Here is a 26,694-nt window from a genome sequence, read left to right on the forward strand (position 1 = left end):
GATGTCAGCAGCAGCCTCATCTCTCAATAGAAGATGTGCTAAAGATGTGACAGCTTCCTCATCTCTCAATAGAAGATGTGCTAAAGATGTGGCAGTATGTGTGGCGCTTCTCAGCTCTCAATAGAATGTGCTAAAATGTTGGCAGTATGTGTGGCAGCTTCCCTCATCTCTCAATAGAAGATGTGCTAAAGATGTGGGTAGTGTGGAGCTTCCTCATCTCTCAATAGAGATGTGCTAAAGATGTGGCAGTATGTGTGGCACCTTATCTCTCAATACAACATGTGCTAAAGATGTATATGTGTGGCAGCTTCTCATCTCTCAATACAACATGTGCTAAAGATGTAGCAGTATGTGTGGCAGCTTCCTCATCTCTCAATAGAAGATGTGCTAAAGATGTGGCATATGTGTGGCAGCTTCCATCTCAATAGAAGATTGCTAAAGATGTGGCAGTTGTGTGCACTCATCTCAATACAACATGTGCTAAAAGATGTAGCAGTATGTGTGGCAGCTCCCTCATCTCTCAATACAACATGTGCTAAAGATGTAGCAGTATGTGTGGCAGCTTCCCTCATCTCTCAATACAACATGTGCTAAAGATGTAGCAGTATGTGTGGCAGCTTCCCTCAATACAACATGTGCTAAAGATGTAGCAGTATGTGTGACAGCTTCCCTCATCTCAATACAACATGTGCTAAAGATGTAGCAGTATGTGTGACAGCTTCCTCATCTCAATACAACATGTGCTAAAAGATGTAGCAGTATGTGTGACAGCTTCCTCATCTCTCAAAACAACATGTGCTAAAGATGTAGCAGTATGTGTGGCAGCTTCCTCATCTCTCAATAGAATGTGCTAAAGATGTGGCAGTATGTGTAGCAGCTCATCTCTCAATAGAGATGTGCTAAAAGATGTGGACAGCTTCACCTCAATACAACATGTGCTAAGATGTAGCAGTATGTGTGACAGCTTCCCTCATCTCTCAATACAACATGTGCTAAAGATGTAGCAGTATGTGTGAGCTTCCTCATCTCTCAATAGAAGATGTGTAAAGATGTGGCAGTATGTGGTAACTCATCTCTCAATAGAGATGTGCTAAAGATGTAGCAGTATGTGTGGCAGCTTCTCATCTCTCAACAACATGTGCTAAAGATGTAGCAGTATGTGTGAGCTTCCCTCATCTCAATACAACATGTGCTAAAGATGGCAGTATGTGTGACCTTCCCTCATCTCTCAATACAACATGTGCTAAGATAGCAGTATGTGTCAGCTTCCTCATCTCTCAATAGAAGATGTGCTAAAGATGTAGCTTCCTCATCTCTCAATACAACATGTGCTAAAGATGTAGCAGTATGTGTGGCAGCTTCCCTCATCTCTCAATAGAAGATGCTAAAAGATGTAGCAGTATGTGTGGCAGCTTCTCATCTCTCAATAGAAGATGTGCTAAAGATGTGACAGCTTCCCTCATCTCTCAATGAAGATGTGCTAAAGATGTAGCAGTATGTGTAGCAGCTTCATCTCTCAATAGAAGATGTGCTAAAGATGTGACAGCTTCCCTCATCTCTCAATAGAAGATGTGCTAAGATGTGACAGCTTCCCTCATCTCTCAATAGAAGATGTGCTAAAGATGTGACAGCTTCACTCATCTCTCAATACAACATGTGCTAAAGATGTAGCAGTATGTGTGGCAGCTTCCCTCATCTCTCAATAGAAGATGTGCTAAAAGATGTGACAGCTTCCCTCATCTCTCAATAGAAGATGTGCTAAAGATGTGACAGCTTCCTCATCTCTCAATAGAAGATGTGCTAAGATGTGACAGCTTCACTCATCTCTCAATACAACATGTGCTAAAGATGTAGCAGTATGTGTGGCAGCTTCCTCATCTCTCAATAGAAGATGTGCTAAAGATGTAGCAGCTTCCTCATCTCTCAATACAACATGTGCTAAAGATGTGGCAGTATGTGTGGCAGCTTCCCTCATCTCAATAGAAGATGTGCTAAAGATGTGACAGCTTCCTCATCTCTCAATACAACATGTGCTAAAGATGTAGCAGTATGTGTGACTTCCCTCATCTCTCAATAGAAGATGTGCTAAAAGATGTGACAGCTTCCCTCATCTCTCAATAGAAGATGTGCTAAAGATGTGACAGCTCCCTCATCTCTCAATAGAGATGCAAAGATGTGAGCTCTTCTCAATACAACATGTGCTAAAAGTGTAGCAGTATGTGTGGCAGCTCCATCTCTCAATAGAAGATGTGCTAAAGATGTGGCTTCCTCATCTCTCAATACAACATGTGCTAAAGATGGCAGTATGTGTGGCAGCTTCATCAACATGAAAGATGTGCAGCTTCTCATCTCTCAATAGAAGATGTGCTAAAGATGTAGCAGTATGTGTGGGCTTCATCTCTCAATAGAAGATGTGCTAAAGATGTAGCAGTATGTGTGGCAGCTTCCCTCATCTCAGAAGATGTGCTAAAGATGTAGCAGTATGTGTGGCAGCTTCTCATCTCTCAATAGAAGATGCTAGATGTGCAGTATGTGTGAGCTTCCTCATCTCACATGTGCTAAAGATGCATGTGTGCAGCTTCCCTCATCTCTCAATAGAAGATGTGCTAAAGATGTGGCAGCTTCCTCATCTCTCAATACAACATGTGCTAAAGATGTAGCAGTATGTGTGGCAGCTTCCATCTCTCCAATAGAAGATGTGCTAAAGATGTGACAGCTTCCTCCTCTCAATACAACATGTGCTAAGATGTAGCAGTATGTGTGGCAGCTTCATCTCTCAATACAACATGTGCTAAAAGGTAGCAGTATGGAACAGCTTCCCTCATCTCTCAATAGAAGATGTGCTAAAGATGTGACAGCTTCCTCAGCTCTCAATACAACATGTGCTAAAGATGTAGCAGTATGTGTGGCAGCCCTCATCTCTCAATAGAAGATGTGCTAAAGATGTGACAGCTTCCCTCATCTCTCAATACAACATGTGCTAAAGATGTAGCAGTATGTGTGACAGCTTCCTCATCTCTCTAGAAGATGTGCTAAAGATGTAGCAGTATGTGTGACACTTCCCTCATCTCTCAATACAACATGTGCTAAAAATGTAGCAGTATGTGGCAGCTTCTCATCTCTCAATACAACATGTGCTAAAGATGTAGCAGTATGTGTAGCAGCTTCCCTCATCTCTCAATAGAAGATGTGCTAAAAGATGTGACAGCCCTCATCTCTCAATACAACATGTGCTAAAGATGTAGCAGTATGTGTAGCGCTTCCTCATCTCTCAATAGAAGATGTGCTAAAGATGTAGCAGTATGTTAGCCTTCATCTCTCAATACAACATGTGCTAAAGATGTAGCAGTATGTGTGACAGCTTCCCTCATCTCTCAATAGAAGATGTGCTAAAGATGTGACAGCCCTCATCTCTCAATACAACATGTGCTAAAAGATGTAGCAGTATGTGTGGCAGCTTCCCTCATCTCTCAATAGAAGATGTGCTAAAGATGTAGCAGTATGTGTGACAGCTTCCTCATCTCTCAATAGAAGATGTGCTAAAGATGTGACAGCTTCCTCATCTCTCAATACAACATGTGCTAAAGATGTAGCAGTATGTGTGGCAGCTTCCCTCATCTCCAATACAACATGTGCTAAAGATGTAGCAGTATGACAGCTTCCCTCATCTCTCAATAGAAGATGTGCTAAAAGATGTGACAGCTTCCCTCATCTCAATACAACATGTGCTAAAAGTTGCAGTATGTGTGGCAGCTTCCATCTCTCAATACAACATGTGCTAAATGTAGCAGTATGTGTGACCTTCCCTCATCTCTCAATAGAAGATGTGCTAAAAGATGTGACAGCTTCCCTCTCTCAATACAACATGCTAAAGATGTAGCAGTATGTGTGGCAGCTTCCCTCATCTCAATAGAAGATGTGCTAAAGATGTAGCAGTATGTGGCAGCTTCATCTCTCAATAGAAGATGTGCTAAAGATGTAGCAGTATGTGTGGCAGCTTCCTCATCTCTCAATACAACATGTGCTAAAGATGTAGCAGTATGTGTGGCAGCCCTCATCTCTCAATACAACATGTGCTAAAAGATGTAGCAGTATGTGTGACAGCTCCTCATCTCTCAATACAACATGTGCTAAAGATGTAGCAGTAGTGTGAACTTCCCTCATCTCTCAATACAACATGTGCTAAGATGTAGCAGTATGTGTGGCAGCTTCATCTCTCAATACAACATGTGCTAAAGATGTAGCAGTATGTGTGACAGCTTCCCTCATCTCTCAATACAACATGTGCTAAATGTAGCAGTATGTGACAGCTTCCTCATCTCTCAATAGAAGATGTGCTAAAGATGTGACAGCTTCCTCTCTCTCAATACAACATGCTAAAGATGTGCTTGTGTGCAGCTTCATCTCAATAGAAGATGTGCTAAAGATGTAGCGTATGTGTGGCAGCTTCATCTCAATAGAAGATGTGCTAAAAGATGTGACAGCTTCCTCATCTCTCAATACAACATGTGCTAAAGATGTAGCAGATATGTGTGACAGCTTCCCTCATCTCTCAATAGAAGATGCTAAAAGATGTGACAGCTTCCTCATCTCTCAATACAACATGTGCTAAAGATGTAGCAGTATGTGGCAGCTTCATCTCAATAGAAGATGTGCTAAAGATGTGGCAGCTTCCTCATCTCAATACAACATGTGCTAAAGATGTAGCAGTATGTGTGGCAGCTTCCCTCATCTCTCAATAGAGATGTGCTAAAGATGTAGCAGTATGTGTGACAGCTTCCCTCATCTCAATACAACATGTGCAAGATGCAGTATGTGGCAGCTTCCTCATCTCTCAATACAACATGTGCTAAAGATGTAGCAGTATGTGTGACAGCTTCCCTCATCTCTCAATAGAAGATGTGCTAAAGATGTAGCAGTATGTGTGGCAGCTTCATCTCTCAATTACAACATGTGCTAAAGATGTAGCAGTATGTGTGGCAGCTTCCCTCATCTCTCAATACAACATGTGCTAAAGATGTAGCAGTATGTGGCTTCCTCATCTCTCAATACAACATGTGCTAAAGATGTAGCAGTATGTGTGAGCCTCATCTCAATACAACATGTGCTAAGATGTAGCAGTATGTGTGGCAGCTTCATCTCTCAATAGAAGATGTGCTAAAGATGTGGCAGCCTCATCTCCAATACAACATGTGCTAAAGATGTAGCAGTATGTGTGGCAGCCTCATCTCAATACAACATGTGCTAAAGATGTAGCAGTATGTGTGACAGCTTCCCTCATCTCTCAATACAACATGTGCTAAAGATGTAGCAGTATGTGTGACAGCTTCCCTCATCTCTCAATACAACATGTGCTAAAGATGTAGTATGTGTGGCAGCTTCCCTCATCTCTCAATACAACATGTGCAAAGATGTAGCAGTATGTGTGGCAGCTTCATCTCTCAATAGAAGATGTGCTAAAGATGTAGCAGCTTGTGTGGCAGCTCATCTCTCAATACAACATGTGCAAGATTAGCAGTATGTGGCAGCTTCTCTCTCTCAAAGAAGATGTGCTAAGATGAGCAGTATGTGTGGCAGCTTCCCCATCTCTCAATAGAAGATGTGCTAAAGATGTAAGCAGCTTCCTCATCTCTCAATAGAAGATGTGCTAAAGATGTGTGGCTTCCCTCATCTCTCAATACAACATGTGCTAAAGATGTAGCAGTATGTGTGGCAGCTTCCTCATCTCTCAATAGAGATGTGCTAAAATGTAGCGTGTGTGGCAGCTTCCCTCATCTCTCAATAGAGATGTGCTAAAGATGTGGCAGCTTCCCTCATCTCTCAATACAACATGTGCTAAAGATGTAGCAGTATGTGTGGCAGCCATCTCTCAATACAACATGTTAAAAGATGTAGCAGTATGTGGAGCTTCTCATCTCTCAATAGATGTGCTAAAGATGTGGCAGCTTCCCTCATCTCTCAATACAACATGTGCTAAAGATGTAGCAGTATGTGTGGCAGCTTCCTCATCTCAATACAACATGTGCTAAAGATGTAGCAGTATGTGTGGCAGCTTCATCTCTCAATAGAGATGGCTAAATGTAGCAGTATGTGGCAGCTTCATCTCAATACAACATGTGCTAAAGATGTAGCAGTATGTGTGGCAGCTTCCCTCTCTCAATAGAAGATGTGCTAAAGATGTGACAGCTTCCCTCATCTCTCAATACAACATGTGCTAAGATGTAGCAGTATGTGTGGCAGCTTCCTCATCTCTCAATAGAAGATGTGCTAAAAGATGTGACAGCTTCCCTCATCTCTCAATACAACATGTGCTGATCAGTATGTGGCAGCTTCCTCATCTCAATACAACATGTGCTAAAGATGTAGCAGTATGTGTGGCAGCTTCCTCATCTCTCAATACAACATGTGCTAAAAGATGTAGCAGTATGTGTGCAGCTTTCATCTCAATACAACATGTGCTAAAGATGTAGCAGTATGTGTGACAGCTTCCTCATCTCTCAATAGAATGTGCTAAAGATGTGGCAGCTTCCTCATCTCCAATACAACATGTGCTAAAGATGTAGCAGTATGTGTGGCAGCTTCATCTCTCAATAGAAGATGTGCTAAAGATGTGGCAGCTTCCTCATCTCTCAATACAACATGTGCTAAAGATGTAGCAGTATGTGTGAGCTTCCCCATCTCTCAATAGAAGATGTGCTAAAGATGTGACAGCTTCCCTCATCTCTCAATACAACATGCTAAAGATGTAGCAGTATGTGTGGCAGCTTCCCTCATCTCTCAATAGAGATGTGCTAAAGATGTAGCAGTATGTGTGACCTTCCCTCATCTCTCAATACAACATGTGCTAAAGATGTAGCAGTATGTGTGACAGCTTCCCTCATCTCTCAATACAACATGTGCTAAAGATGTAGCAGTATGTGTGACAGCTTCCCTCATCTCTCAATAGAAATGTGCTAATAGATTGTGACAGCTTCCTCATCTCTCAATACAACATGTGCTAAGATGTAGCAGTATGTGGCTTCCCTCATCTCAAAACAACATGTGCTAAGAATGTAGCAGTATGTGTGACCCTCTCATCTCTCAATACAACATGTGCTAAAGATGTAGCAGTATGTGTGGCAGCTTCCCTCATCTCTCAATACAACATGTGCTAAAGATGTAGCAGTATGTGTGGCTTCCCTCATCTCTCAATAGAAGATGTGCTAAAGATGTGAGCTTATCTCAATACAACATGTGCTAAAGATGTAGCAGTATGTGAGCCCCTCATCTCTCAATACAACATGTCTGATAGCAGTATGTGTGGCAGCTTCCCTCATCTCTCAATAGAAGATGTGCTAAAGATGTACATGTGCAGCTTCCCTCATCTCATACAACATGTGCTAAGATGTGCAGTATGTGTGGCAGCTTCCCTCATCTCAATACAACATGTGCTAAAGATGTAGCAGTATGTGTGGCAGCTTCCCTCATCTCTCAATAGAAGATGTGCTAAAGATGTGGCCTTCCCTCATCTCTCAATACAACATGTGCTAAAGATGTAGCAGTATGTGTGGCAGCTTCCCTCATCTCAATACAACATGTGCTAAAAGATGTAGCAGTATGTGGCTTCCCTCATCTCTCAATAGAAGATGTGCTAAAGATGTGACAGCTTCCCTCATCTCTCAATAAAGATGTGCTAAAGATGTGACAGCTTCCCTCAATACAACATGTGCTAAAGATGTAGCAGTATGTGTGGCTTCCCTCATCTCTCAATACAACATGTGCTAAAGATGTAGCAATGTGTGGCAGCTTCCCTCATCTCTCAATAGAAGATGTGCTAAAGATGTAGCAGTATGTGTGGCAGCTTCCCTCATCTCTCAATAGAAGATGTGCTAAAGATGTGACAGCTTCCCTCATCTCTCAATAGAAGATGTGCTAAAGATGTGGCAGCTCCCCTCATCTCTCAATAGAAGATGTGCTAAAGATGTGACAGCTTCCCTCATCTCTCAATACAACATGTGCTAAAGATGTAGCAGTATGTGTGGCAGCTTCCTCATCTCTCAATAGAAGATGTGCTAAAGATGTAGCAGTATGTGTGGCAGCTTCCCTCATCTCTCAATACAAGATGTGCTAAAAGATGTGACAGCTTCCTCATCTCTCAATAGAAGATGTGCTAAAGATGTAATAAAAGATGTGACAGCTTCCCTCATCTCTCAATACAACATGTGCTAAAGATGTAGCAGTATGTGGCAGCTTCCCTCATCTCTCAATAGAAGATGCTAAAGATGTGACAGCTTCCCTCATCTCTCAATAGAAGATGTGCTAAAGATGTAGCAGCTTCTCTATTAGAAGATGTGCAAGATGTGTAGCTTCCCTCATCTCTCAATAGAAGATGTGCTAAAAGATGTGACAGCTTCCCTCATCTCTCAATACAACATGTTAACAAAGATGTAGCAGTATGTGTGCAGCTTCCCTCATCTCTCAATAGAAGATGTGCTAAAGATGTGACAGCTTCCCTCATCTCTCAATACAACATGTGCTAAAAGATGTAGCATGTGTGGCAGCTTCCCTCATCTCTCAATAGAAGATGTGCTAAGATGTGACAGCTTCCTCATCTCTCAATACAACATGTGCTAAAGATGTGACAGCTTCCATCTCAAAAATGTCTAAAGATGTAGCGCTTCCCTCATCTCTCAATAGAAGATGTGCTAAAGATGTGACTTCCCTCATCTCTCAATACAACATGTGCTAAAGATGTAGCAGTATGTGTGGCAGCTTCCCTCATCTCAATAGAAGATGTGCTAAAGATGTGGCAGCTTCCTCATCTCTCAATACAACATGTGTAAGATGTAGCAGTATGTGTGACAGCTTCCCTCATCTCTCAATAGAAGATGTGCTAAAGATGTGACAGCTTCCCTCATCTCTCAATACAACATGTAAAAGATGTAGCAGTATGTGGCTTCCCTCATCTCAATAGAAGATGTGCTAAAGATGTGACAGCTTCCTCATCTCTCAATAGAAGATGTGCTAAAGATGTGGCAGCTTCCTCATCTCCAATAAATGCTAAGATGTGACAGCTTCCCTCATCTCTCAATACAACATGTGCTAAAGATGTAGCAGTATGTGTGGCAGCTTCCCTCATCTCTCAATGAAGATGTGCTAAAAGATGTGACAGCTTCCCTCATCTCTCAATACAACATGTGCTAAAGATGTAGCAGTATGTGTGACAGCTTCCCTCATCTCTAATACAACATGTGCTAAAGATGTAGCAGTATGTGTGGCAGCTTCCCTCTCCTCTAATACAGAAGATGTGCTAAAGATGTAGCAGTATGTGTGGCAGCTTCCCTCATCTCTCAACACAACATGTGCTAAAGATGTGAGTATGTGTGACAGCTTCCCTCATCTCTCAATACAACATGTGCTAAAAGATGTAGCAGTATGTGTGGCAGCTTCCCTCATCTCTCAATACTAGCATGTGCTAAAAGATGTAGCAGTATGTGTGGCAGCTTCCCTCATCTCTCAATAGAAGATGTGCTAAAGATGTAGCAGTATGTGTGGCAGCTTCCCTCATCTCTCAATACAACATGTGCTAAAGATGTAGCAGTATGTGTGACAGCTTCCCTCATCTCTCAATACAACATGTGCTAAAGATGTAGCAGTATGTGTGGCAGCTTCCCTCATCTCTCAATACAACATGTGCTAAGATGTAGCAGTATGTGTGACAGCTTCCCTCATCTCAATACAACATGTGCTAAAGATGTAGCAGTATGTGTGGCAGCCCTCATCTCTCAATAGAAGATGTGCTAAAGATGTAGCAGTATGTGGCAGCTTCCCTCATCTCTCAATACAACATGTGCTAAAGATGTAGCAGTATGTGTGGCAGCTTCCCTCATCTCTCAATACAACATGTGCTAAAGATGTAGCAGTATGTGTGGCAGCTTCCCTCATCTCTCAATAGAAGATGTGCTAAAGATGTAGCAGTATGTGTGGCAGCTTCCCTCATCTCTCAATACAACATGTGCTAAAGATGTAGCAGTATGTGTGCAGCTTCCCTCATCTCCAACAGCATGTGCTAAAGATGTAGCAGTATGTGTGGCAGCTTCCCTCATCTCTCAATACAACATGTGCTAAAGATGTAGCAGTATGTGTGGCAGCTTCCCTCATCTCTCAATAGAAGATGTGCTAAAGATGTGGCAGCTTCCCTCATCTCTCAATACAACATGTGCTAAAGATGTAGCAGTATGTGTGGCAGCTTCCCTCATCTCTCAATAGAAGATGTGCTAAAGATGTGACAGCTTCCCTCATCTCTCAATACAACATGTGCTAAAGATGTAGCAGTATGTGTGGCAGCTTCCCTCATCTCTCAATACAACATGTGCTAAAGATGTAGCAGTATGTGTGGCAGCTTCCCTCATCTCTCAATAGAAGATGTGCTAAAGATGTAGCAGTATGTGTGACAGCTTCCCTCATCTCTCAATACAACATGTGCTAAAGATGTAGCAGTGTGTGTGGCAGCTTCCTCATCTCTCAATACAACATGTGCTAAAGATGTAGCAGTATGTGTGACAGCTTCCCTCATCTCTCAATACAACATGTGCTAAAGATGTAGCAGTATGTGTGACAGCTTCCCTCATCTCTCAATACAACATGTGCTAAAGATGTAGCAGTATGTGTGGCAGCTTCCCTCATCTCTCAATACAACATGTGCTAAAGATGTAGCAGTATGTGTGGCAGCTTCCCTCATCTCAATACAACATGTGCTAAAAGATGTAGCAGTATGTGTGGCAGCTTCCCTCATCTCTCAATACAACATGTGCTAAGATGTAGCAGTATGTGTGGCAGCTTCCCTCATCTCTCAATAGAAGATGTGCTAAAGATGTAGCAGTATGTGGCAGCTTCCCCATCTCTCAATACAGAACATGTGCTAAAGATGTAGCGTATGTGTAGCCCCTCATCTCTCAATAGAAGATGTGCTAAAGATGTAGCAGTATGTGTGGCAGCCCCTCATCTCTCAATACAACATGTGCTAAAGATGTAGCAGTATGTGTGACAGCTTCCCTCATCTCTCAATACAACATGTGCTAAAGATGTAGCAGTATGCAGCCTCATCTCTCAAAGAAGATGCTAAAGATGTAGCAGTATGTGTGGCAGCCTCATCTCTCAATAGAAGATGTGCTAAAGATGTGACAGCTTCTCATCTCAATACAACATGTGCTAAAGATGTAGCAGTATGTGGCAGCTTCCCTCATCTCTCAATAGAAGATGTGCTAAAGATGTAGCAGTATGTGACAGCTCCCCATCTCTCAATACAACATGTGCTAAAGATGTAGCAGTATGTGTGGCAGCTTCCCTCATCTCTCAATACAACATGTGCTAAAGATGTAGCAGTATGTGTGACAGCTTCCCTCATCTCAATACAACATGCTAAAGATGTAGCAGTATGTGTGACAGCCTCATCTCTCAACAAAATGTGCTAAAGATGTACAGCATGTGTGACAGCTTCCCTCATCTCTCAATACAACATGTGCAAAGATGTAGCAGTATGTGTGGCAGCTTCCCCATCTCTCAATACAACATGTGCTAAAGATGTAGCAGTATGTGTGACAGCTTCCCCCATCTCTCAATACAACATGTGCTAAAGATGTAGCAGTATGTGTGGCAGCTTCCCCATCTCTCAATACAACATGTGCTAAAGATGTAGCAGTATGTGTGGCAGCTTCCTCATCTCTCAATACAACATGTGCTAAAGATGTAGCAGTATGTGTGGCAGCTCTCATCTCTCAATAGAAGATGTGCTAAAGATGACAGCTTCCTCATCTCTCAATAGAAGATGTGCTAAAGATGACAGCTTCCTCATCTCTCAAAGAAGATGCTAAAGATGTGACAGCTTCTCATCTCTCAATAGAAGATAAGCAGTATGGGCAGCTTCTCATCTCTCAATAGAAGATGTGCTAAAGATGTGACAGCTTCACTCATCTCTCAATACAACATGTGCTAAAGATGTGACAGTATGTGTGGCAGCTTCCCTCATCTCTCAATACAACATGTGCTAAAGATGTGCTCCTGTTACATCACCACACATCGTCTGTCACTTATTCATCGGAACAATAAGAGAAGCATTTAGTGAAGGATGACTGTCATATAATAATGGTAACTTGGTGTTATGTAGTGTGTATCAACAGTAACAGTACTACCACACAGTAACAGTACCACACAGTAACAGTACCACACAGTAACAGTACCACACAGTAACAGTACCACACAGTAACAGTACCACACAGTAACAGTACCACAGTAAACACAGTACCACACAGTAACAGTACCACACAGTAACAGTACCACACAGTAACAGTACCACACAGTAACAGTACCACACAGTAACAGTACCACACAGTAACAGTACCACACAGTAACAGTATACCATACAGTAACAGTACCACACAGTACAGTAACACACACAGTAACAGTACCACACAGTAACAGTACCACAGTAACAGTACCACACAGTAAACAGTACCACACAGTAACAGTACCACAGTAAACAGTACTACCACACAGTAACAGTACCACACAGTAACAGTACCACACAGTAACAGTACCACACAGTAACAGTACCACAGTAACAGTACCACAGTAACAGTACCACAGTAACAGTACCACACAGTAACAGTACCACACAGTAAACAGTACCACACAGTAAACAGTACCACACAGTAACATACCACACAAAAACAGTACCACACAGTAACAGTACCACACAGTAACAGTACACACAGTAACAGTACACAGTAACAACAGTACCACACAAGTAACAGTACCACACAGTAAACAGTACCACTACCAGTAACAGTACCACACAGTAACAGACCACACAGTAACAGTACCACACAGTAACAGTACCACACAGTAACAGTACCACACAGTAAACAGTACCACACAGTAACAGTACCACACAGTAACAGTACACACAGTAACAGTACCACACAGTAACAGTACCACACAGTAACAGTACCACACAGTAACAGTACCACAGTAACAGTACCACACAGTAACAGTACCACACAGTAACAGTACCACACAGTAAACAGTACCACACAGTAACAGTACCACAGTAAAAGTACCACACAGTAACAGTACCACACAGTAACAGTAACCACACAGTAACAGTCCACACAGTAACAGTACCACACAGTAACAGTACCACAGTAACAGTACTCACAGTAACAGTACCACACAGTAACAGTACCACACAGTAAACAATAGCACCACACAGTAACAGTACCACACAGTAAACAGTACCACACAGAACAGTACCACACAGTAACAGTACACACAGTAACAGTACCACACAGTAACAGTACCACAGTAAAGAAATACACACAGTAACAGTACCATACAGTAATAAAACACAGTAAACAGTACCACACAGTAACAGTACCACACAGTAACAGTACCACACAGTAACAGTACCACAGTAACAGTACCACACAGTACAGTACACACAGTAACAGTAAATAACACAGTAAACAGTACCACAGTAAAAGTACACAACAGTAACACACAGTAACAGTACCACACAGTAACAGTACACACAGTAACAAGTACCACACAGTAAAAGAATAAACAAATAAGAATGAACAAGTACAGTAAACAGCAACAAGTAACAGTAAGGTAACAGTAAACTATAACAAGTAACAGCAAATAAACAGTAAGCAGTAACAGTAAAAGTAACAAGTACGCAACAAGTAACAGTAACAGTAAACAGTAACAGTACCAGTAAATGTAACAAGTAACAGTAAACAGCAAAGTAACAGTAAGTAACAGTAAACAGTAAACAAGTAACAGCAATAAGTAACAGTAAGCAGTAACAGTAAACAGTAACAAGTAACAGTAACAGTAATAGTACAGTAAAGGTAAGTAAGAAAATAAACAGTAACAGCAATAAGTAACAGTAAGTAGCACAGTGAAACAGTAACAAGCAACAGCAATAAGTAACAGTAAACAGTAACATAAACAGTAACAAGTAACAGTAACAGTAACAAGTAACAGTAAACAGTAACAAGTAACAGTAATAAGTAATAAAAACAGTAATAAGTAACAGTAAAACAGTAACAGTAACAGCAACAAGTAACAGTAAGCAGTAACAGTAAACAGTAACAAGTAACAGCAACAAGTAACAGTAAGCAGTAACAGTAAACAGTAACAAGTATATAACATAACAGTAAATAGTAAACAGTAACAAGTAACAGTAAAGGTATATAAGCAAATAAAAGTAAGTAGTAACAGTAAACAGTAACAAGTAACAGCAAATAAGTAACTAGTAAGCAGTAACAGTAAACAGTAACAAGTAATACAGCAACAGTAATAGTAAATGTAATAACAGTAAACAGTAACAGTAACAAGCAACAAGTAACAGTAAGCAGTAACAGTAAACAGTAACAAGCAACAGCAACAAGTAACAGTAAACAGTAACAGTAAACAGTAACAAGTAACAGTAACAGTAACAAGTAACAGTAAACAGTAACAAGTAAATAACAAGTAACAGTAAACAGTAACAAGTAACAGTAACAAGTAACAGTAAACAGTAAATAAGTAACAGTAACAAGTAACAGTAAACAGCAACAAGTAACAGTAAGCAGTAACAAGTAACAGTAAACAGTGACGATGAAGTTAAAAGCTAGCATACACACACCGCCACCTACTGCCACCAGCAGTCCCCCACCCACCTGAGCAGTCCACCACTACAACAAAATTCAGCCCATAAGAGCCCACCGATAGTATAAGAACAGCACCATCCCATCTATATTACAACTGATTTATGTACTGTACAGCCCTGTAAATGTATTCAATGCATATTATATCATTATGTCTAAATCAAATGTAAGTCTGCATATTGTGAGCCACCGACTGCAATGCTATTAATAAACCGTTTATTATTATTATTATTATCATTATTATTATTATTATTATTACACACATTCCCTTAAGTACAATGACTTAACCCTTGAGTATGATGACTTATCCTTGAATAGGACGACTTAACCCTTGAGTACAATGACTTAATCCTTGAGTACGATAACTTAACCCTTGTGTACGATGACTTATCCTGAATATGACGACTTAACCCCTGAGTACAAAGATTTAATCCTTGAGTACGATAACTTAACCCTTGAGTACGATGACTTAACCCTTGAGTACGATGACTTAACCCTTGAGTACAATGACTTAACCCTTGAGTACGATGACTTAACCCTTGAATATGACGACTTAACCCTTGAGTACAATGACTTAACCCTTGATCACGAAAACTTAACCCTTGAGTACGATGACTTAACCTTGAGTACGATGACTTAACCCTTGAATATGACGACTAGGCCTTTGAGTACAATGACTTAACCTTGATCACGAAAACTTAACCCTTGGTACGATGACTTAACCCTTGAGTACGATGACTTATCCTCGAGTACAATGACTTAGCCCTGATCACGAAAACTTAACCTTGAGTACGATGACTTAACCCTTGAGTAACACTAACCCTGAGTACGATGACTTAACCCTTGAGTACAATGACTTAACCCTTGATCACGAAAACTTAACCCTGAGTACGATGACTAACCCTGAGTACGATGTATTTAACCCTTGAGTACAATGACTAACCCTTGATCACGAAAACTTAACCCTGATCACGAAAACTTAACCCTAGTACGATGACTTAACCCTGAGTACGATGATTAACCCTTGAGTACGATGACTTAACCCTTGAGTACAATGACTTAACCCTTGATCACGAAAAACTTAACCCTTGACCACGAAAACTTAACCCTTGAATATGACGACTTAACCCTTGGGTACAATGACTTAACCCTTTGAGTATGATGACTCAACCCTAGAGCAATGACTTACCCCTTGAGTACAATGACTTAACCCTTGAGTAATGATGACTTAACCTTGAGTACGATGACTTAACCCTTGAGTACGATGACTTAACCCTGAGTATGATGACTTAACCCTGAATATATGACGAACTTAACTTGAGTACGATGATTAACCCTTGAGTACGATAACTTAACCCTGAGTACAATGATTCTAACTTAATATGACGACTTAACCCTTGAGTACGATGACTTAACCCTTGAGTACGATGACTTAACCCTTGAGTACGATGACTTAACTGGTATGATGACTTAACAATTGAGAACGATGACTTAACCCTTGAGTACGATGACTTAACCCTGAGTACAATGACTTAACCCTTGAGTACAATGACTTAGCCCTTGAGTACGATGACTTAGCCCTTGTACGATGACTTAACCCTTGAGTATGACATAACCCTGAGTGATGACTTAACCCTTGAGTACAATGACAACCCTGAGTACGATGACTTAACCCTGAGTACAATGACTTAACCCTTGAGTACAATGATCAACCCTGAGTCGATGATTAACTAGGATGACTTAACAATTGAGAACGATGACTTAACCCTTGAGTACGATGACTTAACCCTTGAGTACAATGACTTAGCCCTTGAGTACGATGACTTAACCTTGAGTACGATGACTTAGCCCTTGAGTACAATGACTTAACCTTGGTGCAATGACTTAGCCCTTGAGTACGATGACTTAGCCCTTGAGTACGATGACTTAACCCTTGAGTACGATGACTAACCTTGGAGCACGATAACTTAACCCTTGAGTACAATGACAACCCTTGAGTATGATGACTTAACCCTTGAGTACAATGACTTAACCCTTGAGTACGATAATTTAACTTTCGAGTACGATGATACAACCCTTGATTACAATAACAACCCTGAGCACGATGACTTAACCCTGAGTACGATGACTTAACCCTTGAGTACGATGACTTAACCCTTGAGTACAATGACTTAGCCCTTGAGTACGGTGACTACCCTGAATATGACGATTAACTTAGTACGATGACTTAACTTGACTAAAATGATTTAGCCTTGAGTACAACGACTTAACCCTGAGTACAATGACTTAACCCTGAGTACGATAACTTAACTTGAGTACCACGACTCTAGCCCTTGGAGTACCACGACTTAGCCCTTGAGTACAACGACTTAACCCTGAGTACAATGACTTAACCCTTGAGTACAATGACTTAACCCTTGAGTAACTGATAACTTAACCCTTGAGTACCACGACTTAGCCCTTGAGTACAATAACTTAACCCATACAATGACGTAACCCTGAGTACGATAACTTAACCCTTGAGTAACACGACTTAACCCTTGAGTAACACGATCAACCCTTGAGTACAACGACTTAACCCTCGAGTACAACGACTTAACCAATGAGTACGACTTAACCCTTGGAGTACAACGACTTAACCCTTGAGTACGATAACTAACCGCCAAAACTACGACTTAACCCTTGAGTACAACGACTTAACCCTCGAGTACAACGACAACCAATGAGTACCACGACTTAACCCTTGAGGTACGACTTAACCCTTAGTGCAACGACTTAACCCTTGAGTACGATAACAACCCATGAGTACAACGACTTAACCCTTGGGTACAACGACTTAACCCTTGAGTACGATAACAACGCCTGGTACAATGACTTAACCCTTAGGTACCACGACTTAACCCTTGAGTACCACGACTTAACCCTTAGTACCACGACTTAACCCGCCAGGTACCACGACTTAACCCTTGAGTACCACGACTTAACCCTTGAGTACAACGACTTAACCCTTGAGTACCACGACTTAACCCTTGAGTACGCCCGTATATAAGGAATGGGCTCTGAACAGTCTAACCTTAGTGTGACACTGTATGACACTATAATTAACCTTACTTAGCTTATGTCTTTAATTGTGGCACTGTACTCCACAATAAGTAACCCATGACACCACAAAGCTCACTGTAGTATTGTGACCTCCATTTGGCACCATATTATTTCTTGTGGCACCATAACATAAACCCTCAGGCACCATAACACACCCTGAGGCACCATAACACCCTGAGGCACCATAACACAAGCACCATAACCTCTGAGGCACCATACGGCACCACAACACCCTGAGGCACCATAACACAGGCACCATAACACCCTGAAGCACCATAACACTCTGAGGCACCATAACACAGGCACCATAACACCCTGAGGCACACAGGACATAACACCTGAGCACCACTTCTGAGGCACCATAACACAGGCACCACAACACCCTGAGGCACACCATAACACAGGCACCATAACACCCTGAAGCACCATAACACTCTGAGGCACCATAACACAGGCACCTAACACCCTGAAGCACCATAACACACCCTGAGGCACCATAACACAGTGCCATATCACCCTGAGGCACCATAACACCCTGAGGCACCATAGCACTCTGAGGCACACCACCCTGACCACAACACACTCCAGAAGCACCATAACACACACCCTGAGGCACCATAACACACCCTGAGGCACCATAACACACCCTGAAGCACCATAACACACCCTGAGGCACCATATCACAGTGCCATCACCCACAACACCTGTGTTATTTACCTTGGTTCATCACAAACCCTGGCAGCATACTGTACCCCCCAGCTGGACCTGCAGGAGGCGGTGCAGGAGGGAGAGTACGCGGGCGTGGTGTGATGGCGCCACAGTGAGCAGCAATACTGATGGTGGACTGGTGATGGTGGTCCCTCCCTCCCTCCCAAGCTCTGTGTCTACGTTGTGAGGGGAAACTGAACTATATCCTCTCTCTCTCTCTCTCTCTCTCTCTCTCTCTCTCTCTCTCTCTCCATAATTGCACTGAGATTCTACTGTACCTTAATATGGCGTCAGTGTAGTGTATGTTACAGTATAGTGGCGTCAGTGTAGTGTATGTTACAGTATAGTGGCGTCAGTGTAGTGTATGTTACAGTATAGTGGCGTCAGTGTAGTGTATGTTACAGTATAGTGGCGTCAGTGTAGTGTATGTTACAGTATAGTGGCGTCAGTGTAGTGTATGTTACAGTATAGTGGCGTCAGTGTAGTGTATGTTACAGTATGGTAGTGGTGTAGTGTATGTTACAATATAGTGGCGTAATTTGGTATGTTACAGTAGTATAGTGGCGTCAGTTGGTAGTGTATGTTACAGTATAGTGGCGTCGGTGTAGTGTATAGTGGCGTCAGTGTATTTATATTTACAGTATAGTGGCGTCAGTGTAGTGTATGTTACAGTATAGTGGCGTCAGTGTAGTGTATGTTACGGTATAGTGGCGTCAGTGTATGTATGTTACGGTATAGTGGCGTCAGTGTAGTGTATGTTACAGTGTAGTGGCGTCAGTGTAGTAGCATGTTACAGTATAGTGGCGTCAGTGTAGTGTATGTTACAGTATAGTGTCAGTGTAGTGTATGTTACAGTATAGTGTCAGTGTAGTGTATGTTACAGTATAGTGGCGTCAGTGTAGTGTTACACGAAATAGGCGTCAGTGTAGTGTATGTTACAGTATAGTGGCGTCAGTGTAGTGTTGCTGGAGTGAAGGTCAGGTTTAGTTGAGTCTCTCCCTCAATCACCGTAATAAGAGTCCGTTCTCTCTCTCTCTCTTTGATCTATGAATACACGATAAACGATTCCTTTACACACACACACACACACACACACACACACACATTGGTTGACTAGCGTGAGGTTAAATACGTATAGTGGTTAACGTTATAATATGGTGGTGATGGTGGTTAGGTTAGGTTAGATATCCTTCAAGTGGTGAATATTACGATAACTTAACTTTATTCCTAGGCGTCTGTTGACATTGGGTTGGGACAGGGACAGGGTTGGGTTCTCACCTGGTAAAATAAACAGAAGGCGAGGCCCACTGTCTCAGGTGACGCCTAAAGGTCCCTCATGTGGGCACTAACTCACGCCCTAGAGAACGACTACCCACCTCCCCCAACCTACTCTTCAGAACGACCCGCCGCCACCCACAAGAGGAGTGATTCAGGTCCCATGTACTTCACTAGATCCGTCCCCACGTACAGTACACCACTGAGGGTTACTCGTTCACTCCGTCCCCACGTACAGTACACCACTGAGGGTTACTCGTTCACTCCGTCCCCACACAGTACACCACTGAGGGTTACTCGTTCTCCGTCCCCACAGTACACCACTGAGGGTTACTCGTTCCTCCGTCCCCGCGCAGTACACCACTGAGGGTTACTCGTTCACTCCGTCCCCACGTACAGTACACCACTGAGGGTTACTCGTTCACTCCGTCCCCACGTACAGTACACCACTGAGGGTTACTCGTTCACTCCGTCCACACGTACACCAGACCCTCCCCTCACAACCTACACTACACTACCACACTACAGTACACTACTGTACACTACACTACAGTACAGTACACTACAGTACAGTATTGTACACTACACTACAGTATAGTACACTACATTACTGTACATACACTGATACCTTCACTACAATACTACTGTACACTACACTACAATTACTACACTACAGTACACCACTACACTACAGTACACTACACTACAGTACACTACTGTACACTAAACTACACCACAGTACACTACACTACTCTACACTACATTTACACTACAGTACCATACAGTACTACAGTACACTACACTACACTACTCTACAGTACACTACACTACAGTACACTACACTACAGTACACTACACTACAGTACCATACAGTACACTACTGTACACTACTTCTGATACCTACACTACACTACAGTACACTACACTACAGTACTCTACTGTACACTACACTACTCAGTACACTACACTACAGTACAGTACACTACACTACTCTACACTACTTTACACTACACACAGTACAGTACACTACACTACTCTACACTACTCTACACTACACTACACTACAGTACACTACACTACTCTACACTACTTTACACTACACTATACACTACACACAGTACCTTCTCTACACTACAACACTACTACATGCTACACTACAGTACTACACTACACTACACTGCACTACACTACACTACACTACTACACTACACTACAGTACTACACTACTACTTTACTACACACACTTTAATTACCAGTAACTACACTACCAGTACACTACACTACATACAGTTCTCCACTACTAATTTCACTACACTACAGCACTACAATAGTTACAGTACAGTGCAATTACTACAATTACTACACTCACTACGCACAGTACACTACACTACCACTACTACTCTACACTACACTACACTACCTCTCTCACCATTACCAGTACAGTACACTACACTACATTACAACCCGTACACTACAGTACACTACACTGATACACTACTGCACACTACACTACATTACAGTACAGTACACTACACTACACTACTCTACACTACAGCACACTACAACATCACACTACATTACAGTACAGTACACTACACTACACTACACTACACTACCACTGTACACTACTCTACACTACAGTACAGTACAGTACACAGTCACACTCTACACTACAATGATACACACTTACACTACACTACAGTACACTCACCACCACTACAGTTACACTACACTACACTACATTACAGTACAATTACACTACACTACACTACTCTACACTACACTACAGTACCTACCTACACACAACAGTACAGTACAGTACACTACACTACTCTACTACTACACTACACTACACACACTACACTACAAGTACAGTACACTACAGTACACCACTTTACAGTACACTACTACACTACCTGTCACTCTTCACACGTCTCGTTTCTTTCTGCTAGTACCTCAACAGGCGGTGAGGTATCTTTGGACTGGGTACTGTTAGGTAAGGGTTGTCGTCAAGCGAGGGGCTCAGAAGATCAAGTCCCGCTGTCCAACACCAGAGCACAGCATAGTCTATTCTGCTATGTTTACACCAGCAACAGCTGATCAAGTGGTAGCCAGCTGTTGAGGCTTCACCTAATGTACCATGGGAGGAGTGTGGGGAGGAAGGAGTGGGGAGAGTGTGGGGAGGGGGGAGGTGAGGGGGTGGGAGGTGAGGAGGAGGGACCAGTCAAGGTTAATGTAGTCCCTCCTCCCTGAAGCCATATTTCAAGAAGTATCCCTCTATTCCCTCCTCACTCTTAACCTCACACACTTCCTTATTAACAACATATGACTACACGTTACACATCCTGGCCACATCAACATTATACTTGTTCAAAATCCTCTCATCTAATTAGGCAGCTTTGACACACACACACACACACACACACACACACACACACACACACACACACACACACACACACACACACACACACACACACACACACACACACACACACAAAACGATAATTTTGGGTTGGTTCACGCCAACACTAACCAAATGCTGCCATGGTAACTATTCAGGCAATGATAACAAGATCAGGTGTTAAAAAAAACGGTAGCATGAGACAGTCTCCAGCGGTGACTACATTAATATACAATAAAGGCCTCATTAGTACTATATTCACCCTGTCAAGGTAACGGTTCGTGCCAGGAAATAGATGGACTAAGACAACATTTAATGAGATAATACTGTAATAACAACAACAAAATTAAATATATCACAATACATTATTTACATCCATTTATTTCTGTATTTGTTGCAATAATAAAATCAATCAATAACCCACTAACTCCCCTTGCCACCTTTTCCTACCAATTCACTGTCTTCCCGTCATTACGGGGAAGAGGAGTAAAATGGGGGTGGAAAGTGCCTCCCAATCAGTCCCCCCCATGTAATAAAACCAAATGATTTCTGTGTTGGGAGACGGTGAGGTGAGAGGTGATGATGCCACACACACACACACAAGCACGCACACACAAACACACACACACACACACATAATAAGGTTATCTCATGCTCTCACGATCTTCTCAGCCAACCACCTTTCTCAGTGTCATTCTGCTCACCTTCCACATCCTCTCACACCACCACCACCACACTTCATCATCCCCTACCACACCACCACCACCACACTTCGTCATCCCACACCACCACCACCCACACTCTTGTCATCCTCCCACACCACCACCACCACACTTCATCATCCCCACCACACCACCACCACCACACTTCATCATCCCCACCACACCACCACCACCACACTTCCATCATCCACCACCACACCACCACCACCACACACCTCATCATCCCCCACCACACCACCACCACCACACTTCATCATCCCCACCACACCATCACCACCACACTCTGTCATCCCCCACCACACCACCACACTCATCATCCCCCCACCACACCACCACCACCACACTTCCATCCCCCACCACACCACCACCACCACACTCCATCATCCCCCACCACACCACCACCACCACACTCATCATCCTCTAACACACCACCACCACCACACTTCGTCATCCCCACACCACCACCACCACACACTTCATCATCCCTCTACCACACCACCACCACCACACCTCCATCATCCCCACCACACCACCACACTTCCGTCATCCCCCACCACACCACCACCACCACACTTCGTCATCCCCAACCACACCACCACCACCACACTTCGTCATCCCCACCACACCACCACACCGCACTTCATCATCCCCACCACACCACCACCACCACACTTCATCATCCCCACCACACCACCACCACCACCACTCTTCATCATCCCCCATCACACCACCACCACCACACTCTCATCATCCTCTACCACACCACCACCACCACCTTCATCATCCTCTACCACACCACCACCACCACACTTCATCATCCTCTACCACACCACCACACTTCCATCATCCTCAACCACACCACCACCACCACACTTCATCATCCTCTACCACACCACCACCACCACACTTCATCATCCCTCTACCACACCACCACCACACTTCATCCCCACCTCACCACCACCACCACACCCCTGTCCCCACACACCACCACCACCACACTCCATCATCCCCTCCACACCACCACCACACCTCCATCATCCCCACCACACCACCACCACACTCTCACCATCCACCACCACACCACACCACCACACCCCACACCCCACACACACACCAACACACCCACCACACCACCACACCCACCACACACCACCACATCCACACCCCACCACACACCACCACACCCACCCACACCCCACACCCACCACACACACCACCACACTCCACACACACCACACTCCAACACACACACTACCGCACTCCACCACACACACCACCGCACTCCACCACACACTACCACACTCCACCACACACACTACCGCACTCCACCACAACCAACATACTCCTCCACACACACTACCACACTCCACCAAGCACACTACCACACTCCACCACCACACTACCACACACCACTACACTACCACACTGCACCACACACTACATCCTTGACCACCGAAGGGTCAAGACGTACCTGGCGCTCCTCTCAGAGCAGCCAGGTCAACTGTTAAGTTGGCCCATACCAACCCTCCCTGAACCCTCCTCCCCACCGGAATATCAACAAGTTCTCGCCAGAAGTTACAATTTCATTAGGAAAGGAACGGAACCAGTGTTAAACGAGGTGAACAGTGGTGAACAGTGCTTAAGTCAGTGAGAACAACTCAACAGTAACAGTCGTACCCAAGTTAACCTTCACACAGTGAGGTCCCAGGTACCCAGTGATAACGGCCCCGGGAGACCTAACAACAACCACCGATGTGTTAATCCGTCTACGATAGGAAGGCCTGGGACCAAACCTCACTCATATAACACCATCTGTGAGGGAATTACTACACCACATGTCCCTCATAACACCATATGTGAGGGAATTACTACACCACGTCAAGTCCCTCATCACACCATCTGTGAGGGAATTACTACACCACGTGAGGCCCCTCAATAACACCATATGTGAGGGAATTACTACACCACGTCAAGTCCCTCATCACACCATCTGTGAGGGAATTACTACACCACGTCAGGCCCTCATAACACCATCTGTGAGGGAATTATACACCACGTGATGCCCCTCATAACACCATCTGTGAGGGAGTTACTACACCACGTGAGGCCCCTCATAACACCATCTGTGAGGTAATTACTACACCACGTGAGGTCCTCATAACACCATCTGTGAGGTAATACTACACCACGTGAGTCCCTCATAACACCATCTGTGAGGGAATTACTACACCACGTGAGGTCCTCATAACACCATCTGTGAGGTAATTACTACACCACGTGAGAGCCCTCATAACACCATCTGTGAGGTAATTATCTACACCACGTGAGGTCCCCTCATAACACCATCTGTGAGGAATTACTACACCACGTGAGGTCCCTCATAACACCATCTGTGAGGTAATTATCTACACCACGTGAGGTCCCTCATAACACCATCTGCGAGGGAATTATCACACCACGCCAGGTCCCTCATAACAACATCTGAGGAACTACTACACCACGTGAGGTCCTCATAACACCATCTGCGAGGGAATTACTACACCACGTGAGGCCCCTATAACACCATCTGTGAGGGAACTACTACACCACGTGAGGTCCCTCCTAACACCATCTGGGAGGGTTACTACACTACGTGTTTGCTGTTCAACACCTACATTAATCTGTATGTTCACTGTATGTCTTTCACCTTTCTAATGAAGGCTTTGTTAAACCACCAATGTATGTAATAAGTCATTTATGTCCAATGTATATTTTCAGCCTTCGGGCTGCAGAACTTTTTCAATAAACCGTCAATTATTATATTTATTAGTATCACCCTCCTAATACTTATCTCCCCAACCTCCCACCTCCCCATCCTTCCACCTCCCACCTCCCAACCCCTCCCACCTCCCAACCTCCCACCTCCCCAACCTCCCACCTCCCCATCCTTCCACCTCCCACCTCCCCAACCTCCCACCTCCCACAACCCCCCACCTCCCCAGTTCACCTCTAATAATATCCTCTTCAAAATAACAAATTATACATTTTACACAAGTTTCTATAATAACAAATTAATAGTCATTCATTCATTCCTGTCAAGAGCCATTAATGTCGGCTACTGTGTTATATATTTATATTTATTATTATTATTATTATTATTATTATTATTGTTGTTGACACTCAATAAGTCAAACAGTCAGTCAGTAAGTCAATCATACAATAAGTCACTCTCAGTAAGTCAATCAGTCAGCAACTCACCTAATATATATTAAGTCAATCAGTCCGGTAGTCAGTCATACAATAAGTCACTCTCTCAGTAAGTCAATCAGTCAATCAATCATTAAGTCACCGCAAGTCAATCAGTCAATCTCTCAGTAAGTCAATCAGTCAGTAAGTTAATAAGTGAATCATGCAATAAGTCAATCAGTAAGAAAGTCAATAAGTCAGTCAGTCAGTAAATCAATCAGTCACTCTCTCAATCAGTCAGTAAGTCAATAAGTCACTCTCTCAATCAGTCAGTCAGTCAGTAAGTCACTCTCAGTCACTCAGTCAGTAAGACAATAAGTCACCTTCAATCGGTCAGTAAGTCAATAAGTCACTCTCTCAATCGGTCAGTAAGTCAATAAGTCACTCTCAATCAGTCAGTAAGTCAATAAGTCACTCTCTCAGTCACTCAGTCAGTAAGTCAATAAGTCACTTCAATCGGTCAGTAAGTCAATAAGTCACTCCCCAATCAGTCAGTAAGTCAAGTCACTCTCAGTCACCAGTCAGTGTCAATAAGTCACCTCTCAATCAGTCAGTGTCAATGTCACTC

At 43.2% G+C, this 26,694-nt stretch overlaps 1 protein-coding gene across 3 annotated transcripts in view; it reads right to left on the reverse strand.

Moving 5' to 3' along the window:
- LOC121857438 (oxysterol-binding protein-related protein 8-like) overlaps positions 1–18,625 on the reverse strand; it is a gene marked incomplete at its 3' end in the record, with an annotated part of 136,064 nt that extends 117,439 nt beyond the window's left edge. For all 3 annotated transcript variants that reach the window (XM_042353488.1, XM_042353489.1, XM_042353487.1), the window contains 1 exon segment: positions 18,510–18,625. In XM_042353488.1, coding sequence (XP_042209422.1) covers positions 18,510–18,537 — 28 coding nt within the window.
- Between the last annotated feature and the right edge of the window lie 8,069 nt (positions 18,626–26,694).

The sequence above is a fragment of the Homarus americanus genome, unplaced genomic scaffold (assembly GCF_018991925.1).
Source record: "Homarus americanus isolate GMGI-L3 unplaced genomic scaffold, GMGI_Hamer_2.0 scaffold2796, whole genome shotgun sequence".
NCBI lineage: Eukaryota > Metazoa > Arthropoda > Malacostraca > Decapoda > Nephropidae > Homarus > Homarus americanus.